The sequence below is a fragment of the Geotrypetes seraphini genome, chromosome 8 (assembly GCF_902459505.1).
Source record: "Geotrypetes seraphini chromosome 8, aGeoSer1.1, whole genome shotgun sequence".
Classification (NCBI taxonomy): domain Eukaryota; kingdom Metazoa; phylum Chordata; class Amphibia; order Gymnophiona; family Dermophiidae; genus Geotrypetes; species Geotrypetes seraphini.
In genome coordinates, this window is record NC_047091.1 from 99,137,111 (window position 1) to 99,163,797 (window position 26,687).

Here is a 26,687-nt window from a genome sequence, read left to right on the forward strand (position 1 = left end):
GCCAGTTCTTAAAGCAGCAATTCAACAAAACTAAATGTAAAAAATAAAAATAAAAAAATTGGAATGCTTAATCCAAAAAAAACCAAAATACATTTTTTAAAAAGTAGCTTTGCAATTTTCTTAACTGTTCTGGCTAGAATATGCAGCTGTACAAATCTTTCTGCAGAAGGGCTGGTGGCTTGGGGAGGGGGATAGTAGGGGAGGCTTAATGAATATTATGATAAGGGTACATAGTTTTCTTTTTCTAAGGGACAGTATGTTAATTTGCAAAAATAGCGTATGTGAATGCTTATGATTCTACAGCAGATCGAGTCCTCCTCTGCAAACCGAATCCTGTATGAGGATTGTACCACTACCTGCATTAGCAGAATTCAGCAGAATTCGACTTTAGGCAGATGCTAGAGTGGGCGTAGGAGGCAGCTAGGGTACAACCATATGGGCAGCCAGGATGGAGGAGGAGGAGAAAAGGGGGAGAATTATTTTCCATTTTAAGATGAGGGAGCTCAGATCCCGCTAGATTCTTCTCTGATGCTGCAATTGGACTGGCCAGACTACATCATTACAAACCCACACAGGGGCAGGAGTGTTCACTACTAGAGATCTCTGCTTTTTAGGGTGACAGAAATATTGAAAACAATCTGATTCATAGATCAATAGCATGCAGATATATCTGCTGAAGTCATCATGGTTATTCTGTGTGTGTACTTTCCAAAAGCAATATTTATGGTATGTCAGGGAAAATAGTGATAGAAATATTAACTTAAAGGCCCTTTTACTAACATCCCCCCTCCCCCATTATACTAAGCTGCAGTAGAGGTTTCTACCAGGGGCCAGAGCACTAAATGCTCTAATGCTCATAGAATTCCTACGAGCACCAGAGCCAGTGTCGGAGCATTTCGTGCTCCAGGTCTCAATAGAGACCTCTACCATGGCTTAGTAAAAGAGGGCCTAAACACAATAAGATCTCAGCTTCACACATTTTAAAATAGGACTTTACCATGTGTCAGATTTTCCATGGCAGTATTTAGGAATTTTTAAATAATTGCTTTTTTGCAGGTCCTAAACTAATTTTCCATTAGCATGCAGGACTTGCTAAAAGTTGACCTGGGATCATTTACCACTTCCTATTTAGAAAGTGCTATGTGCCCCTGCGTTAAATCAACATTTTTCAATTAGTGTGTGCTAACGCAAACCTGCTAGCTGGATAATGTTTCTATGCCCATTCCCTATCCATGGCTGGCTGCTTCCATAAAAAACCCTACAAAATAAAATATTACTCAATTAACGCACACTAACAGGCAAATTGCCGAAAAATGCTTATACATATTTTGCAGTAAGCCTTCTTTGGTGTTAACCATGTATTAGACCTTAACACCTTTAGGAAAAAAATCTAGGGAGGCTATGACCTCTCTTGCTCTACTTCCTAGGGCTTTGTTGTCTCCCCCCCCCCCCCCCCCCCTCTCAAGCACTAGACTATGTAAATCTGTCAACGAAGCAGTCTATTCCTATAATACTATTCTTTCCTTCACTCTGGATACCATTGCTCCTCCCATGTCATGTTCTATAAGGCATGCAAAATCCCAATCCTGGCTAACCCCCAAGATCCGTTACTTACGTTCCTTTGCCTGATCTGCGGAATGCCACTTTCTGAAATCCCGTGCTCATTCTGACTTCATGCACTTCAAATTCCTGCTAACCTCCTTCCAATCTGCCCTTTCACTTACAAAACAAGACTATTATACCCACTTGATTGATTCTCTTGGATCCAACCCTCTCCGTCTCTTTGCCACACTCAACTCTCAACTTAAAGTGCCCTCACCTCTGACTCCTCCTTTGCTTTCTCCCCAGACCATGGCTGAGTACTTCCATGACAATGTTCACAAAATTAACCTTGAGTTCTTAACTGAACTGTCTCTGCCTCCCTCTCCTCCCAACCTCTCTACCAACCCTCTGTTGATCCCTACCACCTTTTCTTTCTTCCCTGAAATCACTGAAGAGGAAACTGCACACCTTCTTTCCTCCTCCAAACCTACTACCTGTTCCTCTGATCCCATCCCCACCCATCTACTGATCACCATATCCCCTACTGTCATCCCCTCTATCTGCCATATCCTCAACCTATCGCTCTCTACTGCGACTGTACCCGAAGCCTTCAAACATGCACTAGTTATGCCCTTTCTCAAAAAACCATCACTGGACTCCACCTACCCCTCCATCTCCCTTCTCCCTTTTTATCCAAACTACTTGAACAAGCTGTCCACTGCTGCTGTCTTGACTTTCTTTCGGCTCAAGCCATCCTTGACCCACTTCAAGTGGACTTCCGTTCTCTTCATTCCACAAAAACTGCCCTTGCTATAGTTTCCAATGATTTTCTCCTAGCCAAATCCAAAGGGGGCTACTTCGTCCTCATTCTCCTTGATTTAACTGCGGCATTTGACACTAGACCACCTCCTACTCATCGATGCGTTGTCCTTGCTTGGGTTCCAGGGCTCTGTTATTTCATGGTGCTCCTCATATATCTTTCCCATCACACTTTTAGTGTAAGCTCTGGAGGATCCTCCTCCACTGCCATCTTGATATCAGTTGGCGTACCTCAGGCTGTGTCCTGGGACCCCCTCCTTTCTCAATCTACATTTCTTCTCTTAGTACTCTAATCTCCTCCCATGGCTTCCAGTACCACCTCTATGCTGATGACTTGCAAATCTACCTCTCTACACCTGAAATTTATTTGGAAGGAAGAGGGTATAAAATATTTAGGTATCATGATTCAAAAAACATTGGAAGACACAATGAAAGTAAATGAAAAATCTTTGCTGCTGAAAGTCAAAGAAATGTGTGAGCATTGGAACCCATTATATCTTTCTTGGTGGGGGAGAATCCAAACCAAATGAGTATGTTGCTGGTTTATTTTCAAGGGTCCTTTTATAAAAAATTGAATGGAATTCTTACTAAATTTGTTTGGCTGGGTAAAAATGCTAGAATAGTCTTAGTATCTCTACAAAAACCACAATCGGTAGGGGGGGGGGAATTTACCAACTTTTTATAGATATCATCAAGCATTCATTATGCGGCAGGGTATGTATTGGATCCATCCTGAAGTCTTGGAGCATCTTCCAGATTGGTTGATCTTAGAGAGACAATTGATTTCCCCATTACAGTTGAACCACATTTTGAGTATTAAGTTACCCCGTATTTATAAGGATAATAGTATTCTTCTGGCCAAATGGAAAAACTTTAAAATTCATTAACAACTTAACATCTGTATCAGTGCAACAATCCACGTGTCATGGTTGAATGCCAAGATTCATATTGGCGAGTCTAAGATCCTCTGGAAACATTGGCTCAGGCAGGTATACGTACTTTGGGTGATGTATTATCAAATGTGAAAATGCTTGATTTTTCACAACTGCAACAATCATTTGGCATTGCAAAGTCTCAAGCATATAAGTGGTTGCAGCTGAAGCATGCCATTCAGAAAGGGTTCCCTGATTGGTGAAATTTAAATAATTTAAATTATCAGTATAGCTTACCGGGCCTATGTTTCCAGACAGATTTCCTAGGACATCAGACCGCCAAGTGGTATAAATTAATATCGGAATATTTGAACAAGAAACAAAAAACTAGCCTAAGGGATATTTGGAGCATTGAGATAAAACAAGAGATTTCTGCTACTCAAAGGCCATAGATTTGGTCTTGGAGGATGAGATGTACAGCATCAGCATCTATGAGACAAACCTGGTTTTTTTCTGTTATGTAGGATTTTTTGGACCTCTGTTCATTTGCAGAAGTTAAATAGTTCAAAGTCTAATAGATGCTGGCACTGTCATCTTGAAATAGGGACACTAGATCACCTGTTGTACTATTGCCCTTTAATACTCAGCTTCTGGAAATCGATATGGGTTACAATTAATAGGATACTGGACACTTCCATTCCAATGTCATATATTGTTCTATTCAGAACTATATTACAATCCAGGTCTCCAATTTCTGCAGCTAAGAATGGACTACTTCTTGTCATGACTGGGATTGCTATACAGATGATCACAAAAAATTGGAAGAATTGGGATGGACTGAATCATATCTTTTGATGGGAATCCCTGTGCTTATTCTATCGATATGAATGTATGAATTCAGAATTAACTGATCATTGTAAAAAATGTAATGAGATTTGGGGTCCATTAGCAAATTTTGTAACAACCATTCACTAGTACAATGCCTTCCATTTTTCATAGAGGTTTATATACATCCGGGATGGGCGGGAAATGATAAGATTGGCTGCGATATCTTATCGTCCTTATTGTTAGTTATAAGTGCTATTGTATTGCACCAATTGTATTTTTAATGCACTTTGTGTATGATTTAAAATAAATAAAGAATAAAAAAAACAAACCAAAAAACCTGTGATTGCTGAAACCGCAAATATGGAGGGAGTCTGGTAGTAGCGCTATAGAAATAATAGATAATAGTAGTAGCAGCAGCAGCAGCAGCACTATATTACCTAATTCTAGGGCTGTCCTAAGATGTGGGCAATTAGATCTACCACCCTGGACACAAAATGTTGGCGTGGGGAGGAGGTTCCATGCTTCCCTTTTGAGTCAATCTGTGAGTGTGTGAGCACATGAGCTTAAAAGGAAGGGGGGGGGCATTAAAAGTGAGAGCAATCATTAGGCTTGGGCATTTTTTGTCATGACTTTTGTAATCCGCCTTGAACCGCAAGGTAATGGCGGAATAGAAATCTCTAGTGCAATGTAGTGTAATGTAATCTTGTCCCACAAGGAATGAAAGTGATGATGCAATGAGTTATAGTTGCACCTTGTGACTTGCCCACTGGTGTTCTTTCCCCACCACTACCTGCTTCATCAAAACCAATGAGAGGAGAGAGTGGACTGGAAGCACTTTTTGCCTCCGTCTCACATAATCTTTTCTAAGGTGCTATTAGACATACACTTTCTTTACTGGACTTGTGCTGCCTGCAGGGCTAGCCCAACCATTAGGCAGACTAGGTTGTTGCCTAGGATAGCAGCTTCAGGAGTGGGGTGGGAAGGAAGACGCAACAAAGAGCGGGTTATGTTATGTTAATCAGGTTTTCTATTCTGCCTTTACCTATTCAGTTCAAGGTTGGATTACATTACAAGAGGTTGGGTCAGTAACCCAGGAAGTTACAATGGAGAGATTGACACGGACATTCAATAGGGTTGCTAGTACAGGTAGATCAGTATAACTATTAATACAGTTAGGTCATAGTTTCAACTATATAGTTAGAAAGTTAGAAATACAAGTAGGCCATTGTTGGTTCTTTGATTTGTCTTCCGTGTTGCATTAGGCAGGTGCAGTAAAATAAAACAATAGATCCTGACAGTTGCACAAATTGAAAGAACCATCAATGTGCATACTTTTACCTCAGCGAGGGTGGATAATTTTCAAATAGCTCATTTATCTAGGTAAATGACTTTTGGAAATTGTTCTCATTGCATGCATTGAATATTTAAAAGTATTATGTTTTGGGGATGGGGGTGGCAGATTAAGGGCCTGAAAGTTAATTGAGAGGGATATAAGGCTTGCAATATCTTTATACAGGCCCTGCATTGAATATTTAAAAGTAATATGTTTGGGGGATGGAGGTGGCAGATTAGGGGCCTGAAAGTTAAGTGAGAGGGATATAAGGCTTGCAATACCTTTATACAGGCCCTGCATTGAATATTTAAAAGTAATGTTTGGGGGATGGGGGTGGCAGATTAGGGGCCTGAAAGTTAAGTAAGAGGGATATAAGGCTTGCAAAAGCTTTGTATAGGCCCTGCATTGAATATTTTAAAGTATTATGTTTTGGGGATGGGGGTGGCAGTTTAAGGGCCTGAAAGTTAATTGAGAGGGATATAAGACTTGCAATACCTTTATACAGGCCCTGCATTGAATATTTAAAAAGTAATATGTTTGGGGGATGGGGATGGCAGATTAGGGGCTTGAAAGTTAAGTGAGAGGGATATAAGGCTTGCAATAGCTTTGTATAGGCCATACCCCACCAAACAGAAACAAGCACAAAGGAAACTTATTTTCTCTGGTCCACCAGAGCTTGACTGCAAGAGCTGGGGTACGTTTAATCATTCTAAGAATCATACTCTCCTTGTTATTGGAGCATTAACCTGTTTACTTGCATATGTTAAATGTTTTTGAATCTTGTCACTGTTTTATTTTTTTAATTGTTCAGCGAACGCTAGTTTCCAGGGTAACATTACCATTTGTTCAATATTGTTTTTCATTTCCATGGTTAATGTTAAAGTGAAACAAAGTGTGATTTTGCCTTTGGACCCCAGGACTGGGGAAGGAGGAGTAGGGGCTCCGAATCAATCGAACAGGCTCGCCCGGTCCTAGTTTTAGTCTGATTGCATACAGAGACTTGTCGTTCCTGGTTGTACCCTTGGCTTAGTTTATGAGTAGACCCAATAACTACATCTCCCTACATGCAATGCGGCGAGGACCCCCCCACCCCCCTAAAAAAAAAAAAAAAAAAGTGGCGAGGAGCTGGGCTGAGCGGGAAGTGGTAGAAGGCTGGCCCAGGCGCGAGACGATGCTAGGGTTAGTGGAGGCGGCAGAGGCAGGCGGTTTCGCGGGAAGGGCGCGCGCGGGCATCGCCTGGTTTCTGAGAACTCTAGATGCTGCTGCTCGCGACCGGATGGAGCTCGCGCCAGAGGCAACCGCCGGGACCGTGTTCTAAAGCCATAGCTGAACAATAAACTGCAGAGGTTCCGCGCGCGCGCTGCCCCCCCATCCGAAAGCATGTCGGACCCCAGCTCCTGGACGGCGGTGACCGGCTACAAGGGCGGAAGCCTGACTAAGGGCGCCCTGCTTCAGCGCTCCAAGAGGTTAGTGCGTAAGGGAGGGCCTTACCGGGAAAGGGGGGGATGCAAAGGGCAACACTTAACTTGTTGGGGGGGGGGGGTTGGGGGGGGATTGTTTCTATTCTCGATGAGGGGAGGGGTATGGGGGAATATACGCTCTATTCAGTACCGTGTTGCTCAGACTCCCCCTAGAATGATGATCTGCAAAAAGTGACCGAAAATTTTTGAAGAGATCCCAGATGGAGGCGGGGGCAGTGACGGCAACGATCTGCCTTGATACAAAAAGGTTTTAACCGAAATGAACACTGGTTCGTGCTCTCAGCTTCTTAGCATGCTTTGATATTTTCTTTGTGTGTACAGTATATTACTCTCTTATCACTTTACAACATGGGACTCAAGTACCACATGTACTAAAAGTTTCTCAACCTTGTACTGGAAGTCTTATGAAATAATGATGAGAACTGTGCATGATTTGCTTCATGTCTGCATAAAAACTTGTTTCAGGAGCCCCCCCCCCCCTCCCCCGCTCTCATAGTAGAGACTGAATTTGAGCCCTGCTCTCCCAATTCAAACACTATGTTGTGTACATCAGTTATCGGTGGCTGAATATTATGGTGTTTTGGCCCATTTGGTACCCAGAATAGTTTCATTGGAGCAGTAACCATTTGTATTTTAAACTGTCTGTGACTTTTTAAACAGGAAGATCAGATAGGCTTTGCTTTTCTCTTACATTCTGTGAAGCTGGTAAATTTATATATTGCTATATATTTTACAGCAGGTCCTCGAGATCTACTGGCAGGCCAGGTTTTCAGGATATCCACAATGAATACGCATGAGAGAGATTTGCCTGCACTGCCTTCATTGTGGATATCCTGAAAATCTGGCCTGCCAGTTGATCTTGAGGACCGGACTTGGGCAGCCCTGTTTTAGAGCATTGGCTTACTTTGGGTTTTGGCCAGGTATTAGTGACCTGGATTGGCCACTCTGAGAATGGGCTTACTGGGCTTGATGGTCCATTGGTCTGACCCAGTCAGGCTATTCTTATGTTCTTATATACTTCAAGTTCAGTGATATGGTTTTAAAAAATAATTTATTTTGAAATAAGTTTGTGTATCTTCAATATATCTATCTATCTGTTTCCTTTCAGTTAATGTAACACAACTTTTTGAGGGACTTGGTAGTTCCTTCTTTCTCCCCTCAGCTTAGTCAGAAAGTAGTGCTTGTATCCTGGTACCCTATCATCATAAACCATTTCTCCCATTTTAATACACAGCTTCCATGTGTTTCCCAGAGGGAGACTGAAGTATTTAAATGTGTGTAGGGTTCAAAAAATAAAAATGACGTACAGAAAGTTAAGAAGTAAAGGCATACACTATTGCTAGGATTTGAATAAAATAACATAACATTTTATTTGTATACTGTGATACACTGAAGTTTGATGTGGTTAACAGGAGTTAAATGATCGTACATAAGAGGAGACAAAGACAAGTAACATAGGAGTGTAAATAACAAAGGATCATAGCAGGTCTGAGAAAAATACAGGAAAGGCAATATAAGGAGAACTCAAGAAATAAACCGAGTTTGGATCTCGGTACAGATTTAAGTGTTTCATAACTTTCCTGCTTATCCCCTATCACCCTATTCAAGATCAGTCATAAAACCTAGGGCTGGCCCAGAGCACTTAAGTACCTCCAACCCATTCATGGATGCTTTGTGATGTCCTTAGGATCTTTCTTTATAGCTCCTCTAATTGGATAGTGCTCAGAGAGAGATTCAGATAAATTCCCAATGTTCTGTTGGCAACACATATGTATATATGTGTATGCAAGCATGTAAGGTGTTTGTTGATGGGGGATTTCTTCATACTCGTACAGATGGCACCTTGATGTATCTTAGTGCCATTACAAACTAACCACATTTCTCTTGGAATGAAATAATGACCATAAATACAGATCTTAGGAATCCTTATTTTTTGAGTATCCATTTGTTGATCATAGTTTGGGGCCTGAATGATCTCTTCAGAGCGCAGATCTGGGTCAGGAAGGTAGGAATTCTAGTTTATTAAAATTTGTTTGATCGCTATACATAGAATTCTAAGCGATTTACAATAAAATGGGGGAAACTAATAATCTTTAAAAACATAACAAAGGACATGAAAACGGATCTCATACTGAAACATGAGGAGAAAAATGGAGAGCTACAATTTAAAAAGGAAAGAAAACAAAGATAATGAGGGTGGAACGGGAAGACATGCTGGAAAGAAGAGATAGGATTAATAAGTCAGTATTGTGAGTGAGAGATCGAATTTAGGAATCGAAGTCATTTAGGGTTGAGGCTGGGAAGAGTAAGCAGTGAAGGAGCACCAGGCAGGCAGAAGCAAGAGGTTCATCACTCAAAATAGCATTTTCACAAGTAGACACCCCCTCCCCCCCTCCCCCCATGGATGCAAGTGCAACAAAGGAGAAGCCCACATAAATTGCCCCAGAAACAAATACTGTTAGGGTACATGATATTCTTTATATTTTTGTTATACTGACCTTTTAGCTAAGAAGACTCCCTGATGGGGGTTTTCAGGAGCTGAATATTGTCCTTTTAAAATCATCCAGCTTTGCCTTAGAAATAAATGCCAGGACCGTCCCAAGCTGGAAAAGTGCCCAATGTGATATACCCTCTAGAGTTTCTATCCTGCTCACTGTGTTACAGCCAAGAAGGGAAGGCAATGGACAGGACATAATTTTGGAGCCCTCATTTCCCTTGCACCCTATGTTACTATGTTATGTCTTGGGATGATAGATTTGTAATTAACCATTGTTCTGAGGCAGGAGTTCTCAGCCCAGTCCTTGGGAAATACCTAGCCAGTCAATTTTTCAGAATTCCCACAATGAAATTGCATAAAATAATTTGCATGCACTACCTCCACTATATGCAAATCTGTCTCATGCACATATATTGTATATATCCTGAGAATTTGACTGGCTAGCTGTATCATGCGGACTGGGTTGAGAACACCTGTGGCTCATTGGTAGAGCCGCTGTCTCAGCACCCAGAGGTTGTGAGATCAAATCCCAGTGCTGCTCCTTGTGACCCTGGGCAAGTCACTTAATTCTCCAGTGCCCACCTCTTTGAATGTCAGCTTTGAAATGCCATAGCCACCAAAGGGTGGTATACAAGTCCCCATTCCCTTTCCCATATGGAGGAGTAGCACGTAAAACAAAACTTTGTGGTGACATTTCACTTAGGGAAGGAGTGGAGATTTTGGATTTAGCTCATGCCTTTTTTTGGTTGTAGCTTAAAGTGAGTTACATTCAGGTACGGTAGCGGTGGCGCGCGGTGACATTTATAGCAGAGGATTTGGTGTATGAGCTAAACCAGGGGTGACCAACCTCAAACCTCACTAAGTCAGGTTTTCAGAATTTCCGCAATGAATATGCATGAGATCTATTTGTATACAATGAAGGCAATGCATGTAAATAATCTAATGCAGTGTTTTTCAACCTTTTTACACCTATGGACCGGCAGAAATAAAATAATTATTCTGTGGACCGGCGGTTGAAGAACACTGGGCTAAGTCATGGGCCAGACCCCGCCCATCTCTACCCAATCTCCACCCCAGACCCCGCCCCCATAATAGTACTAATTGCACGTCCCGCGCCTCATCTGGAAGCCTTCCCTCTGACGTTGCAACGTCAGAGAGAAGGCTTCCGGTTCAGGCGCAGGATGCCCATAGGAGCCACTGCCCGTGGCTTTGTGCACTAAATCAGTTAGGAAGAGGGAGCTGGCTCGAAGATAACGCTGCATCGATTGCACTGTGGACCGGCGGTTGAAGAACACTGTTGTGGGCCTGATGAATGTGCTGGCCCTGTGGATCGGCAGGAAATTTCTGTGGACCGGCACTGGTCCATGGACCTGTGGTTGAAGAACACTGATCTAATGCATATTCATTGAAGAAACCCTGAAAACCTGACTAGATTGAGGCTCGGGAGGACACTCCTGTGCTAAACATTAGCACAATTATGTACTCTTAACCAAAGTTAAAGTGCTCACTGTTTGTGCTGAACGATGGCACAGAAAGAGACCAAGACGTCACCTATAGCATTTGTTACTTTTCTTTTTGACTTCTGCATTGATGTGAAGAAACCTAAGTTCTGTATCATTACTACATGTCCAAAATCTATCCTTCAGAGACTGACATGTGGTATAGAACTGCAAATTCCATTAAAAATACTTTGCAATACAGATTGTTATATTCTGAGGCTGAAGCAGAAAGTTATTGTGGACCCACAAACGAGGCAAAAGAAGAGAGCAGTAGGATGCATGCAACAAAATAAAATAAGCTTTGCCTTGTCATCTGTTCCTCCTTCAGATCATACTCGAACAGGAGTGACAGTAGACAATGCAAAGCCATTGTCACTGTGAGCCAAACTGATGTTACAGTTGTCTAAAACATTAATGAAAATGTCCTTAACACATGAAACAGAACCAGTTAGCACAATCTCAACAAATAACACCCCCATAGAAGCAAAAGAGGGGCTCAGCTGAGGTATTGTTGCCTCCTCCCTTCAGCCTTTTTGGCTACACTACTGTTGGAAATGCTCTATAATTTGATTCTGTCTTCTTGTTATACAGCCCCCTAGAGCACCAGTATACCTGCTGCTGGAAAACTGAAACAAGATAGACTGTTACAGCTTTCTACACAGACATCACATACTAGCAGAATCCTTCACCTTAGCTGCAGATGCAGAAAATGACTCTTACCTGATACAAAACAGGGAACTGTAAAAACAAACAAACATACAAAAAATCATGCAGACCAAACTGAAATGGAGACAAAAACTGAAAGCGGAGATATACCAGACTCCGCATGCCATGCAACGCTAGAGAAATAGAAGAAAATGCATAGCCTCCTATACAGTTCATAATAAAGCCGACAGATGCAAATTTTCAACACCAACATAATTCAATCACTAAACTGAAAATACAATCCTTTTTCCTACTGTCCTGCCTCCTAAGAAGAGTGTGATTTAGTCTTGTTTGTGGAACCTCTACATATTAGATCAATAAGGCCCGGTTGATTCACAGTTAGTCAGACCTATAGGCCCCTATAATCCCCAGCAGTCCCAGCTCTTCTCCCTGCTTTCTTTCAGTCTCTATGTGTTGAAGCCTCACTCTCACAACACATCAAGGTCCCAACGTAAAGGCTGGATTTAGTGCCTTGAGTGAATCCTGTAGGTGAGTTTGTTTTGTTTTAATTTGATTGGTTGGACATGCTCAGAAATTCTGCCAGCTCAACCAATCAAATTAAGGCAAGGCAAAAACAACATGCCTATGGGATTCATTCCAGGAAACTGAATATTGGAAGTTCCATTGGTATTGACATATGATGCAGTGCTGTTTGGTATATTATTAATGCCCAAGAGTCCAATAACTTCACATAACAATAAATTATTTCTTATCATGACAGGAGTTGCCATACAGCTTATTATGAAGAACTGGAAAAATTGGGACAGGTTAAACTATAGTTTTTGGTGGGAAATATTGTGCCAAACTTATAAGTTTGAACGTATGAGTTCAATGCATTTGGGACATTATAAGAAGTTCAAGGAAATTTGGGACCCATTAACAAAATTTTGTACGAATTGATTATTAGCTTTGCCCTTTGATTCTGCACATCCAGGATGGGTGGGTGGGACGGGGGTATGTAATTAATTTATTATTTGATTGCAAGGTTGTTTATCTTGATCATTTGCATTATATTAAGTGTTTTTACACTTTTAGGAAGGGTAGGTGGGGATGGGGAAGGGGTTATGTATTTATTGTATCATTTGAAGGAATTGAGTGCTGTCTATTGTGTTAATTGATTTGAAATGAATAAAGATTTAATAAAAAAATAAATCTTCGCCAGAACGAGCAGCTTCTCTGACCTGCTGCTTGCACCGGTCTAGCTCCCCTCTGAAATCACTTCCTGATCACAGAACCAGGAAGTGGCATCAGGGGGAAAGCCAACCCTAGCACAAGCAGCAGGCCGGAGAAGCTAATGTGCTGGCGAAGATTTAAAGAGGTACATGGGGGAAGAGAAGTTGTGAGTGTGGTTTAGTGTGGGGGACGAGGAGGGAGCAGGGGCACTACTCCCCTGGGTGCCTCCTATCCTCACTACACCACTGGCCTGAAGCGAGCAGCCTGCAGTCCAGTTAGGAGGAGATGGGACTGAGTAGCCTACAGTGGTAAGGAGGAACCAGGAGTGAGCCCCTGGCAGCCGGCGGTCAGGGCCTTCACTGAAAGCCCTGGCCGCATGCCACTGGACAGCAGGTATTTCCTTTTCCCCAGATAAACTTACAGTCTGAATTTGTACCTGAGGAAATAGTCGGCTAAATGAATTACCTAAGATCATGAGGAGCAACAGTGGACCATTTAAGACCCTCTGAATCTGGTCAATGATGTCAGGCCTCCATGTCAGAAAATCAGTCCATCTGAGTTTTTAAGAGGATTTTTTTTTCCTGTAATGTGCTTGGATAAAGAAGGGAAAAGATAGAAACATTCAAATGAGGAGCTGGTTTCAATTTCTACTGTAGCTCCTTGTGACTCAGGGCAAGTCACTTAACCCTACATTACCTTAAAAATTAGTGAAGACCACTGGTCTATTCAATATCAGCTTGGTTCAAAATTTTATTGGGCAAACAAAATAAACAAAACACCCATGTGCATGACTCACAATGTAACCATAATTAAAATCACAATAACAAAGCATGGACAGCGTGCCCCCATGTGATAAACACCCAATGAAACCAACCCCCCTCCCCCATAATAAATACAACTGTCAATGTCAAATATACAGAGTGAACCCCAACATAATGCAAGCAGTAGGAACAATATTAGCTTGTTAGTTTTTGAAACCAGCTTCCTTTGGGACTTCATGTTTGTGGACATTTATCTTCAGTTTAGGAAACTTTTAAAATCCATTTTATTTTCATCACGATTGATTTTGACTGAGCTTAATTATTGCAATATAAGTCTTTGTTTCAATTTTGTAATTCCTGGATAGGCTGGTCCAGTTCTTTATATTATTGTAATCTGTTCTTGAGCTAATTAGGTAAAGGCGGAATAGAAAAAGCTGTATAATGTAGCATAACATGCATGATCTCAGATGCAGAAAACTGGCTTCCTGTTCAAGACCTTTCCTTCCTTATAATCTCTAGTTGCTGGCTTATGGCCCTGAAAAGGCTTTACTGCTTCAGAGTTCTTTATTCATATAAACTCAGCTGGCTCTTTGTGTGGGAAAAATCTTAAACTTGAGAGTGCATCTATTAGTCTGTTATGCATCATCTTGCAGAAAGCTACGGGGGTGATGTTTGAAGCTTGTCCATCAATTTTTGAATCAGAAATATGGGAAAACTTGTGTTTTGACATGCTTTAGCCTAATCAGAGAGGCATCCACTTGGAGGGCCTGTGATGGAAATTTTTATACAGATATAATCAGGAAGCACAAAGGCAGACGTCTCATGGCCATGTAACATATCATCACACGATTCGTAGGATGTTTTTCCACCCTGGTTTGCCTTAGTTTAGACAAAGCTGATGTGATGCGTGGAATGTTTGACCTATGTTTTCTTTGGCTCCTTTTTTACAGGGTGAAAGCAGGAGGGTGGTGCAGGCACCCCTGCATATTTTTCAAAGTGAAATATTTTGCACCACTGAAAGGGGAAACAGCTTTAAAGTTTCTTTAGAGGAGGGAAATGTTGTAAAATTAATCTTGCCACTTTTAATTATGGCTGCTTTTAAATTTAACAAGTTGCTTGTTGAATGCCAGCCTGGTGGTGATGCCATGTAGAATAGTTGGGTTTGACTCCTGGGCCAAGCTTCTGCTCCCCAAGTCAGCTGGGGGGGGTGCCGTGATGAGTGTCTCTCCTTTGTTGGGGTTTTGTGTTTGTTTGCTTTTTGCTAATTTGTACATCCAAAACCTTTCAGAACTGGCTTCCTTTTCTTTACTGTAGTTAGAGTGGATGGTGGAACCATCTTTCTTAACTGACCTCTACCTTGTATTTCAGTTTTGACACCAGCAATCAGTTTGGTTCAAAAAGCATTGGATAGAGCAACTTTTTCTCTACCAGATATCAAATTTTCAGGAGGGTGTTATTTTGTATAGGGAAGAAATTTGAAATTGAATTCTGATAGTCACAGCAGTGTAACTAACTATTTAAAAGTATTAATTGCATTTGTCATTGGAGGGTTCATCAAATATTCAAGTAGAACTATGAAAGAACTTTACACCACACATAATTTACTGTTGTTTGTTTTAAAGTTTAATTGTGACATAATTGCATAATTATTACAGTGCTGAATCAAATCTGTAGATTTGTGAATAAAAACAGTTGATATTGTTTGCTGTTTTTGTTACTATGGGGCTCATAATAATAATTTTAAAAAGTCCAAAAACCGGCCTACATTAGTATTTGGATGATCAAAAAGACAGGTCATCCAAGTACCGATAATTAAAACTGGTTTTAGACATATCTAAAACCAGCTTTGGCCTTTTCACTGCCTCTGTATGCCCAGAGTGAAAAGGGGCATTTTTGGAGGAGTGGATAGGGCGGGAGGTGGGCGGGAGGTGGGCCGACTTAGACTTAGTCGTCTGGCAGCCATAACCAAAAAACTTTGACAGGTTGCCAGACGTAGTCAATCATAATATTCTGCATTATCTGCTCTCAGACATTGGCTTTGATCAGACTGTCTTGGACTGGTTCGATAAATTTCTATCCTCTTGTTTTTACTCAGTTAATATGAAAGGATCTAATTCAAAATCTTGGAAAGCCCTTTGTGGTGTTCCCCAGGGCTCCCCATTGTCTCCAATCTTATGTAATATCTACATGAGTACTTTGAAATACTATGACTTGAATATTTGGGAAACTCTGGGCTCTTTTTACAAAGGTGCGTTAGGGCCTTAACGTGTGGAATAGCATGTGCTAGCCGCTACCACCTCCTCTTGAGCAGGCAGTAGTTTTTCAGGTAGCTCACACTGTAGCGCGCACTAATCCACTTTGTAAAAGGATCCCTCTATTAACATATGCTGATGACATCTTCATATTATTTGAAGTCGACCCAGATCTTGTTAATCTGACATCCAATATTATCCATTGCATTGCTAAACTTCGGTCCTGGGTGATGATGGTCCAGATGAAATTGAATCCTGCTAAGACCAACTTTTATGGATTGATCCAAAGTTAGATTTTCTTCCCTCAGCTGTGACCTAGACCAGTGGTTCCCAACCCTGTCCTGGAGGAACACCAAGCCAATTGGGTTTTCAGGCTAGCCCTAATGAATATGCATGAAGCAAATTTGCATGCCTATCACTTCCATCATATGCAAATCTCTCTCATGCATATTCATTAGGGCTAGCCTGAAAACCCGATTGACCTGGTGTTCCTCCAGGACAGGGTTGGGAATCACTGCCTTAGACTCAGGAGAATCTCTGAAAATTAAATTTTCCTTGATAATATTGGGTATTGTTATTGATTCATCTCTTACATTTAAGGATCAGCTAAATTCTCTTGTTAAAAAGTGTTTCTTTAGCCTCCGTATCCTGAGAAGAGTGAGAGCGCTCTTTCATCAGCAACACATCTCTGTATTGGTTCAGTCAATTATCTCGTCAAGGTTGCATTATTGCAGCTCAATTTACCTGGGTCTCTCAAAGGTCAGTCTGCAGAGACTTCAACTGATACAAAGTACCGCTGCCAAGCTCATTTTTTGGTAAGAGTAAATTCAATCACGTAACCCCATTGCTCAAGGAATTACATTGGCTTCCAGTGTATCTTAGAATTCAATTTAAGTGCATTTGTATTGCATTTAAAATTCTCTTTGGCATTTTTATTACTTTGGTTCCTTTAGACTGGAATGTGCACAGATCTCATCTCACTAGGAGTTCAAATAAATTAAAACTTACATTTCCTTCCCTTAGGGGTAAAAATAGAACTTTCAAGAGATTCAGCCACTCTTTCATTTTCAAACTAACTGAGCTTTGGAATGAGTTACTGCTTTCACTTAGAAGTCTAGGCCCCTTCATTTTATTTTGGAAAGCTCTGAAAACTTTCTTGTTTACTAAACTAAGCTATTCTAGATTACATTCTTCTTCTATATTTATGTACTGTACTTACATTATTGTAAACCGAGTTGAGCACCTTTTTGGCTGAAGACATGGTCTATAAAATTAAGTTTTAGTTTAGTTTAGTGTTAGATATAATCTCCAAACCAGAGCTTTCCTGGGGCTTTGTAATTCTTGGCTGTATATGTGGTCTGCTTATCTCTCATGTTGCAAAATGTGCCAGCATTCCACTTGGCCAAACAATGTAACTGCTCAGTTTCTCCACAGATACTTTACATGGTAACATTGTAACACAGTTGGGAAGGTTTTAGGAATAAAGGACAGCTGAAACTTCTCTTCTTTCCCCACCCCCACCCCCAAGTAATACTTTATTTGACTTGGTCATACAATACAGGGTGCACACAAAAACACTCCTTGATTTTAAATGATTACAAAATCCAAAACTTGTTGGAATATGTTTATAAATAAGATGCCAGCAAATATAAGTCTCCCAAAGCATGCTTGCACTTTCACCCTTATAAGCTGCAATTAATGCCGAAGTTGCAAACTTCAGACAATGCAATGCGACAAAATGACCAGGTGTTCCTCAAGTGGCCCCCGAGATCACTGGACATTACTGTTTGTGACTTTTTCCTTTGGGGATACGTCAAAGACAGAGTATACGTACTACCCGCAACTATGGATGATTTGCATGAATGCATCACTGAAGCTATAAACGCGATCACGCTGGATATGCTTCAGAGAGTCTGATCCGAGCTTGATTATCGCATCGATGTTTGCCAAGTAACAAGTTGCCCATCGAGTGTATACCATATGAAACTTTATGAGTTGATGCAACTGTAGCCTCAAAGGTGAAAGAATATTCCAATAAATTTTGGTTTTGTAACCATTTAAAATCAAGGAGTGTTTTTATGGGCTCCCTGTACTATATATTAATCAGATTACAACAAAATTAGCAGGTTTTTTAAAAATTATATATGAATTGCAAATTATGTTGCCATGATGATAGGAAAATATGTGTGTGTGAGAGGGAGCAATCAGGGCTGGCCTAAAGGGATCTACTATATCAGCTCCTCCCCCCAAGGGGGTCCAGCCACTCCCGTTCTCTATACCCTTCAGAAGACTCAGCACAGCCAGCCTGGGTCCTTGAGCACGAGGTTATGGCCTACCATGTCATATCCTCTCCATGCTTCTGCTTTGGAGGGAGTGGGAAATGGCAGACCTAAATTTCTAAGGGCTTTTAGCTGGCTGGACTGATTCTGGATTAATGGTGGTGCCTACCATGTTGATGCCACCTACCCCCCATACACACAAATTGTGCTGCCCTACATAGATGCCTAATACCTTTAGAGGAAAGAGGGGTGTTCTGGCTGATGGTGCCAGCTTTGGAGGTATCCCTGGGCCTACCCAGCATCCCTACGTCACCCTCTTCAGGGTAACACCTGGGCCTTCCCAGGTCCCTTTCCCTATCGGATGGCTGAATGAATGGGGTTCCTCTCAGCTCTTGTATTCTGCGCTGAATTTCGAGCCAGACTTGGCAGCTACCGGCTTCAGTTTCCTGGATATGAATAGAGAATATTCCTGTGGCTTAGGCCTCAGAGGAGAAATATTCCTGTGGCTTAGGCCTCAGTAGAGAAATATTCCGGTAGCTTAGGCCTCAGGTAAGTAGTATTCCGGTGGCATAGGCCTCGGTTGAGTAATATTCCGGTGGCATAGGCCTCGGTTGAGTAATATTCGGTGGCTTAGGCTCGGTTGAGACATATTCCGGTGGCTCGGGCCTCGGTTGAGACATATTCCGGTGATCGGGCCTCGGTTGAGAAATATTCTGGTAGCTCAGGCCTCAGTGGAGGGATAATCCGGTGGCTCAGGCCTCAGTTAAGCTGCGGGATGTTGGCTGTATGGTGCCAACTTTGGGGGGCAACACTTGGGCTCTCCCAGATCCTTCCCCACCCTCCCCATCTGTAGAACCTGGATACCTAAATTCCATAAGCTCACTTGTTCTGTGGGTGTGGAGCTACAGAGGTCGCCATTCTCTTCGGAGAGGCACCGGTAGGAGGAGTTTTTTATGCCTTTCCTGCGTAGGGAAGAGCTATGGGGCTCCGTTGTTCTTCATGAGCTTCAGCAGGGCGGGTAGTCGTGGTTCACAGTTGAGGTGAGCTGAAGACTGTCAGCATACTGCGATGCTGCTTCCTGCGCCGGTATGGGTGAGTGTTGTCTCATGGCACCTGTGCTTTGCCGGAGTCCACTTGTTGCAGCTAGGTTGGGCAGCAGCAAGCGGTAGGAGGCCCTGAGGGTGGTCAGGCAAGGCCCTTCCCTCCCAACATGGCTTGGGGGAGGTGGGGCCGCTGCAGCAGCTACCGTCACCGCCCCCGTCAGTCCTTTTCCTCTTGGAGGAGGGACGCTGCCTCTGGCAGTGCTGCCTTTGCTGCCTCAGACTGGCCGGCCCCAGTCGCCACCACGTGGGTGGTGGGTTGGCCTTGGCTAGGGCGCCATTTTGCTTACGGCCTGAGTGTACCTTGTTTAGTACCAGCCAGCTGACAGCTGTGGCTAGTTAGTTGTGGGCTATTTTGCAGCTCTTTCTCTCTTGCTCAGAATTTGTTCTTTCTACTCCTCCTTGGTTCATCCATGTGGAGGTGGGGACTAGAGGTTGGACAAGTTACCTTAGTGCCCTGAGGTTGCCACTGTATCTCCTTGGGACTCTGGGAAAGCCATTTGACACTGTGTTGCCCGGGTACAGAATAGTGTCTGGTTAGAAGGGGATGCCTTGCCTCTCCTCTGGCATTCTTCTTGACTTGGGTCAGCAGTTTGCCTCCTGTGGGAGCCCTATGGGCTTCAGTTAGATGGGGAGTCATCTCTTGTCAAGATGGGATGCTGCCTTGCACTCATACTATTCGTGGAGGGGCACTGTAGCTGTGAATTCCGCAGCGTGGTGCTCTCAGGCAAGGGAGGATTGCTCCTGCTCACATGTGCTATGAGGGTTAGCTTGTTTATTTCCTACCCTACATTTGGACTGCTTTTGTACATCCCACTAGTCTCTGGATTCATCTGTTGATGACAAGGAAGGTGAAATTATGTCCTTACCTGATAATTTTCTTTCCTTTAGTCACAGCAGATGAATCCAGAGCCCCACCCTGTTGCGGGGTTTGTCGCTCCCAGGCGCAGTTTGGGCATTCTCGATTTTAAAGCATCAGTGGTTTGGGAAGCACATGTGAGGGAGAGGAGTTTCATATGTTTCATGCCTTTTATGTGCTTATTTCAACTGCTCTGAGAAGACCTATTCTGGTTGGCTGTGCATCCAAGATATACCTGAGGACAACTCAATGCTCTCTATCTCCACCTGCTGGTTGATGGATGTAATCCCACTAGTCTCTGGATTCATCTGCTGTGACTAAAGGAAATAAAATTATCAGGTAAGGACATAATTTTGCCATATCTTCTCAAACTTTTTATAGTTACAACTCCATTTATTTTCTTCCTTTCTTTCTTTCTCTGTCTTTCTGTCTGTCTGTCTCTTTCTCTCTCCAACAACCTCAGAACAGGTTAACATACATAATATATAGTTAACGGGATACAATTTTTCATAGTTAAAGTACAAGTTTTTATCCCAACTCGACACACACCAGAGATCCAATACCAGTTTTAGCAGGGCTAAAGAACATTGAACCCTGGCCATGGCTCTACCTGCTTCCTGTGCTGTATCACCAGTTACACTGCTGCAATTGCCATAAGAACATAAGAATAGCCTTATTGGAGCAAACCAATGGTCCATCTAACCCAGTATCCTGCTTCCAGTAGTAGCCAATACAGGTCACAAGTACCTGGCAGAAAGCCAAATAGTAGCAACATTCCATGCTTCCAATCCCAGGGCAAGCAGTGGCTTCCCCCATGTCTATCTCAGTAGTAGATTATAGACTTCCCTTCAAGAACTTATCCAAATCTTTTTTTAAACCCAGATACACTAACTGCTTGTAGACTGTTGTCCTTTGGCCTTGCTTCTCTGACCATGATCCTCCTTAGTTTTGGCTTCCGCTTCTCCAACCAGAAGTCGGTCTGCATTCTCACCTGGCATCAGTCTCCAGCACAAATTATCTCCTTTAACTCTCTAAGCTCACTTGCTGAAAGGTCTTTATTTAGGTTTTCCTATGCAGTTATGGCGAGAATCCCAAGTAATCAACCGTCTTTTGGCCTTTTAAAATCCTGGGGTAGAGAAGTATCCTCACCCCTGCCTTCCCCCCTATCAGGGCCCAACAGGATCCCTTTCTCTCTTCCTGAGTTTTGTCTACAAGCTTTCTCTGCCAATGTCCCTCCAAGTCTCTTGCTCCCAGCATTTGGGGGAATAGTATCAATTGGAATCCTGAATGGTTAGTCCCCCCCCCACCCCCACCTTCTACATAGTTTTCTCTGATAGGTTACAACCTCTTGTGCAGGATCCCAGTTCAAGCATCATAACTGTACAAGTGGGCTACAGGACTATCCTCAAACTCAGGTTGTTATCCTGTAAGGCTATCTTGTTAGAACTCCTCTGGGGGTTTCTTTCCACTTAAGCCTTTCCATGACGGGACATACACCCCATCACATCGCTGTTATCACATCTTCTAGTTCATAATCCACAACAGAACATTTCTTCCTAACCCATGGCTTTTTAATTTCCTCAGGAGTCTCATCTCACAGAGATAACTCCACATGTGGATTTTATGAACCTGTTTGGGAAATACTGACGGCTGAATGGATGGGCTCCTCTCAGCTCTTGGATTCTGCGGTGGATTTCGAGCCAGGCTTGGCAGCTACCGGCTTCAGTTTCCTGGATCAGAATCGAGAATATTCCTGTGGCTTAGACCTCAGAGGAGAAATATTCCTGTGGCTTAGGCCTCAGTAGAGAAATATTTTGGTAGCTTAGGACTCAGGTAAGTAATTTCCCAGTGGTTTAGGCCTTGGTTGAGTAATATTCTGGTGGCTTAGTCCATGGTTGAGAAATATTCCTTGGCTTAGGCCTCGGTTGAGACATATTCCGGTGGCTCAGGCCTCGGTTGAGACATATTCCAGTGGCTCGGGCCTCGGTTGAGACATATTCCGGTGGCATGGGCCTCAGTGGAGGGATAGTCCAGTGGCTCAGGCCTCAGTTAAGCTGCGGGATGTTGGTGCCAACTTTGGGGGGGGCAACACCTGGGCTCTCCCACGTCCCTTCCCATCTGTAAAACCTGGATACCTAAATCCCATAAGCTCACTTGTTCTGAGCTACAGAGGTCGCCATTCTCTTCGGAGAGGCACCGGTAGGAGGAGTTTTTTATGCCTTTCCCGTGTAGGGAAGGGCTATGGGGCCCCCATTGCTCTTCATAAGCTTTCAGCAGAGCGAGTAGTCACAGTTCACAGTTGAGGTGAGTTGAAGACTGTCAGCATACTGTGATGCTGCTTCCTGCGCCGGTATGGGTGAGTGTGGTGTCATGGCACCTGTGCTTTGTTGGAGTCCATTTGCTGCAGCTAGGTTGGGCAGCAGCGAGCAGTAGGAGGCCCTGAGGGCAGTCAGGCAAGGCCCTTCCCTCCCTACATGGCTTTAATGTTTTATTTTAAAGTGCTGAATCATTTTAATTATTCGAATATCCTATACTTTTCTATTTAGGTATCTTGATCACAAGGTCATTGATTCAGTGATCTTTCAAAATAATAAAATCCCCCTCCCTCATCTTCTTTGTGGAGGTGTTTGCTTGCTCTTGTTGAACTGTTATTTTGAGCCTGTGTAGGTTTATTTTTCTGTTTTGACTTCAGGCCTGTTTTGCCAGTGTAAAATCCCTTTTCACATATTTTGCGTTGATTATATCGTTGTTTCCCAAACTCCATTTTATGCAAATCTTTCATGCTTATTCATTATGCATATGCTGAAAACTAGACTGACAACGGGGTATTGCAGGACCAACGTGGAAAACCCTGGACTATATGCTACATTAAAGGAGGCACATGAATAAGATCCCTTTAGGTTGAATGAATTTCCCACATGGACCAACTACGAGACCTTGTGAAATGTGCTGACATACTAATTTCCAGGTTATAAGTCGAGAACTTGTGGATGGAACTTATGCAAAGGTGCGACTTATGTACGAACATTACATGCCAGTTAATTTGTTGCCAATGCTGATTCTTTGACTTGTTTTGCTGCATGCAGAAATTATGTGCTTCTTTTCTGATGTGTATTGTCGTCACAAACTGCATGTTCCCATGATGCTCTGAGCTTGCAAGGCCTGAATGTGTATACCACCTAAAGAGAAGACTGCCCAATAAGGAAGAGGAGAACCAAACACCATTCCCTTGAAAAAAAGAAAGTGAACTAACAGAGGACAGACTGTGTATGGCTCCCTCCTCCTCCTCCTCATGAGCTTATGGCAGTCAACTAGCCCTTTCCTGCTTGGATTCAGACCGCATGGTGGGTGGAGGGATGAGATTGGCACCGTCGCAACACAGCTGGGGCTAGGAAGCACATGGTCGTGGGGATCTTAGGGTACAGATGGTGGTGATGATGTCCAGGCCCCCAAACCCCTTTTTTGCAGACCTGAGTGTGGACAAAATACCAACAGCCTCAAGTAGCAATTGCTATTCAGTTGTTATGGAGTGGGATTTGAACTGCTGGCATCGTATGTTCTGCCACATCTTATACAAAGGAGCAACTTATTTTTCAACTTTACTAATATTTTTTACCATTTATGGTCCCTACGACTTATACATAGGAGTAACTTATAACTTGGAAATTATGGTAGTTTGCAGTATGGTGACTTGTAGGATTTTGTGCTATTCTCTCTCTTCAAAGTTTATTTTAAGATTATATAGTAACAAGTATTATTTACTACTTAACACTTCTTGAAGTGTATATGCAACACTGCGGTGGTGATTATTATTCAGGTACAATATGTTCCATCCCAGAAGAGCTTGCAATCTAAATTTTAGCAGGATTTCTCAACCCAGTCCTTGGTGCATGCACTGCCTCCATTGTATGCAAACGTATCTTCTGCGTATCCATTGTGGGTATTCTGAAAACCTGACTGTCTTGGAGGTCCCCAAGCACTGGTTTGAGAAATCCTGAAAATTATTGCAAATAAAGACCAAAATGGTCCATCCAGTCTGCCCATCTGAAATTTTGCCTTCATGGGTAGATTAGCATACTCTACACCACCTTCTTCCTCCTCTTTTACATCAGTGCTTCTCAACCCTCTTCCTGGAAGCACACCTAGCCAGTCATGTTTTCAGGAGTATCACAAAGACTATACATGAGATAAATTGCATGCCTATGATACGCAAATCTATCTCGTACATATTCATTGTGGTGATCCTAAAAACCTTGAATAGCAAAGCATGCCTCTAGGAGAGGGTCACATGTCTTAACTTGCTTCTCAGTATCTGTCCCAAAACATTCCAGAATCTGTGACATTAATGACTGTTTCAGGTCTTGCTGTCTTCAGCTTCGTTTCTTACTCATTTTTACTTCAGCTTTGGTACTTCATGATTTTCTTCAGTTTGTACTGCTTGGGGTTGTATATACTTGCTCTGTGGTTTTCCTTTAGTTATATTGCTGTAAGTGTGCTCTCATGTGTGTTTAAGTGTATATTCAGTCTTCCTAGAGAGGATTTTATTGTTTATATCCTTTTGTGGTTGAATGATTTGAGAATGGACTTTGGGGTACTTAACCCTCTCATACGGATCAGAGCATAATACATTGTTGCTGTGCATAACCAGGCTGCACGTTAATTGTGGTTAATGCTGCGATTAATCACGTGCAGCCACTTTCTGCCTTCCTCTCCCTGCATGCATTCATGGTCCGCCCTCTCCTCTTCACCTAATGCAGCTGCTCTTTCTTTCCTCCCTCCAGCCAGCCTACCTTTAAAATCCAGCCTACATCTCTGCAGGTGAGTGGCAGCCCCATAGAAAGACTGCCTATGGCCTGCACCAGGCCTTTCCCTCTGACCTGGCCTGCCCCTACTGAAACAGGAAGTTTCATTAGAAGGGGTTGGCTGAGTCAGAGAGAAGGCCTGGTGCAGGCCTCATGTACATTCTATAGGGCTACCACTGTCTTGCAGGGATGAAGGCTGAATTTAAAGATATGTGGGCTGGTGGGGGAAGGAAAGCAAAGAGCAGCCATATTGAATCTGGGGAAGGGTGGCAAAAAAGTAGCCACATTGGGTCCGGGAGGGAGAGAGGGGGGGAGAGGAAGGGAATTAAGAGAATTGGGGTAGGGCCAAAAATGGAAGGAGGGGGAAATAGGGAGAGCTTCCCCTGCAGGGGGGGGAGGAAGAGAGAGAGTAAGACCTTGGTCAAGGGGACTAAGGGATGGAAGAGAGAACTGGGACTGGTGCTCTTGCCTCTCTTGCTCCCCGTGTGGCTCCATCATTCACACAGCCCTCAGCCCAACTACTCATCCAACTGGAGCCAGGTGGGGGGACTGGGGCAGAGCAGGAAGAAGGGCTAGCTGCAGAGCCGGTGTCTTGCCACCCCATTGTTATTGGCTTCTATCTCATTTTATTTGTTGTGCTGTGATTTTACTTGAACAAGTTAGCAGACACATTTATCTTGATATATTATTCAAAAAGTTGTAGGGTAAACAGAGCAGGCTGGTTTTTACTGGAAACTCTACTGTGGCAGGGATAGAGGGTGGGGAAGGACTAGTATTCTAGTCCATGGGATGTTCAGCTTTGCTGCCTGGCTGGGCCGGGGATTTGGAATAACGTGAAGCAGGCTGTCAATGAGAGAAGCCTGGTTCAACTCCCACTGCTGCCCCTTGTGATCTTGGGAAATCACTTAACCCTCTATTGCCTCAAATACAAACTTAGGGCTTCTTTTACAAAGCCGCGGTAGCAATTTTACCACTGTACATGCACCAAAACCCAAAGGAATTGAATGGGCTTTGGTGCATTTAGATTGTAAACACTCCAGAGATGGGGAAAACACCTAGCACACCTGAATGTGACACCACGCATTCTGACTATGGAAAACGTAGAGATTTTTTTGGCTCGTATACAGTGGGACACTAGGCATTTGGGTTTTACTTATGACAGCAAACCACCCCCACTTTTACAGAAAGCATGGGAACACTTACCATAGGAAGACAGCACAGTTGATGAAGCCTTATAGCCTACTTTCTCGCTAATGATTTGTGTGAGTGTGTTTTGTTTTTAGTGTGTCTTTTCAGAATAATGTTCAATGAATTAGTTTAGGGACAATAAGTTCCTTTGCAAAGAGCTTAACTAAGTGAAAAACTGAATGCATGGGAGATAGTGACTTGCCCAAGGTCAAAAAGGAAAGTCAGTAAGGGAAGCATGATTTGAACCTTAGCTTCCTTAGTTCTCAGCCTTTAAAAAAAAAAAATAGACTGCTGCTGCTTCTGGTTTTTCATGAATTATGGCACGGAGTTGGGTGTGGGGAGGTGGATTCAGTTCTGCTTAATATGCATGCCACAGACTGGCTTGTACCTAGGGGGCTGGCAGTGGGGTGGTGCTTTCTTGCTGTCTATGAAGAGATGCCCAGGTTTAGACTACTCAGATTTTATTTTTTATTTTTTTAAGTGAGAATTGCAGTAATCGGATTAAAAATAATAATTTCCTGGATTAAATTGTTTTAAAAAAGGGGAGGGGTCCTCATATGAAACAATGTGAGACAGCAGATCCCTGAGGTTTGGATTTTGTTTTATTTTAGTTACATAAAGAAGGATTCACTAGGGCACAGTTTCTCCCCTGCTCTCTCACATGGTTATATCATGCGCAGCAGGAAAGAGACTCATG

At 42.8% G+C, this 26,687-nt stretch overlaps 1 protein-coding gene across 5 annotated transcripts in view; it reads left to right on the forward strand.

Moving 5' to 3' along the window:
- MAST3 (microtubule associated serine/threonine kinase 3) overlaps positions 1-26,687 on the forward strand; it is a 254,908-nt gene that overhangs the window by 73,914 nt on the left and 154,307 nt on the right. Inside the window, exon 1 of one of the 5 annotated variants that reach the window (XM_033954929.1) lies at positions 6,518-6,860. The exons of the other annotated variants lie outside the window; for them this stretch is intronic. Coding sequence (XP_033810820.1) covers positions 6,775-6,860 — 86 coding nt within the window. The 5' untranslated portion in view covers positions 6,518-6,774. Of the gene's footprint in view, positions 1-6,517; positions 6,861-26,687 lie in introns of those variants that run through there. 5 annotated transcript variants of the gene reach the window in all.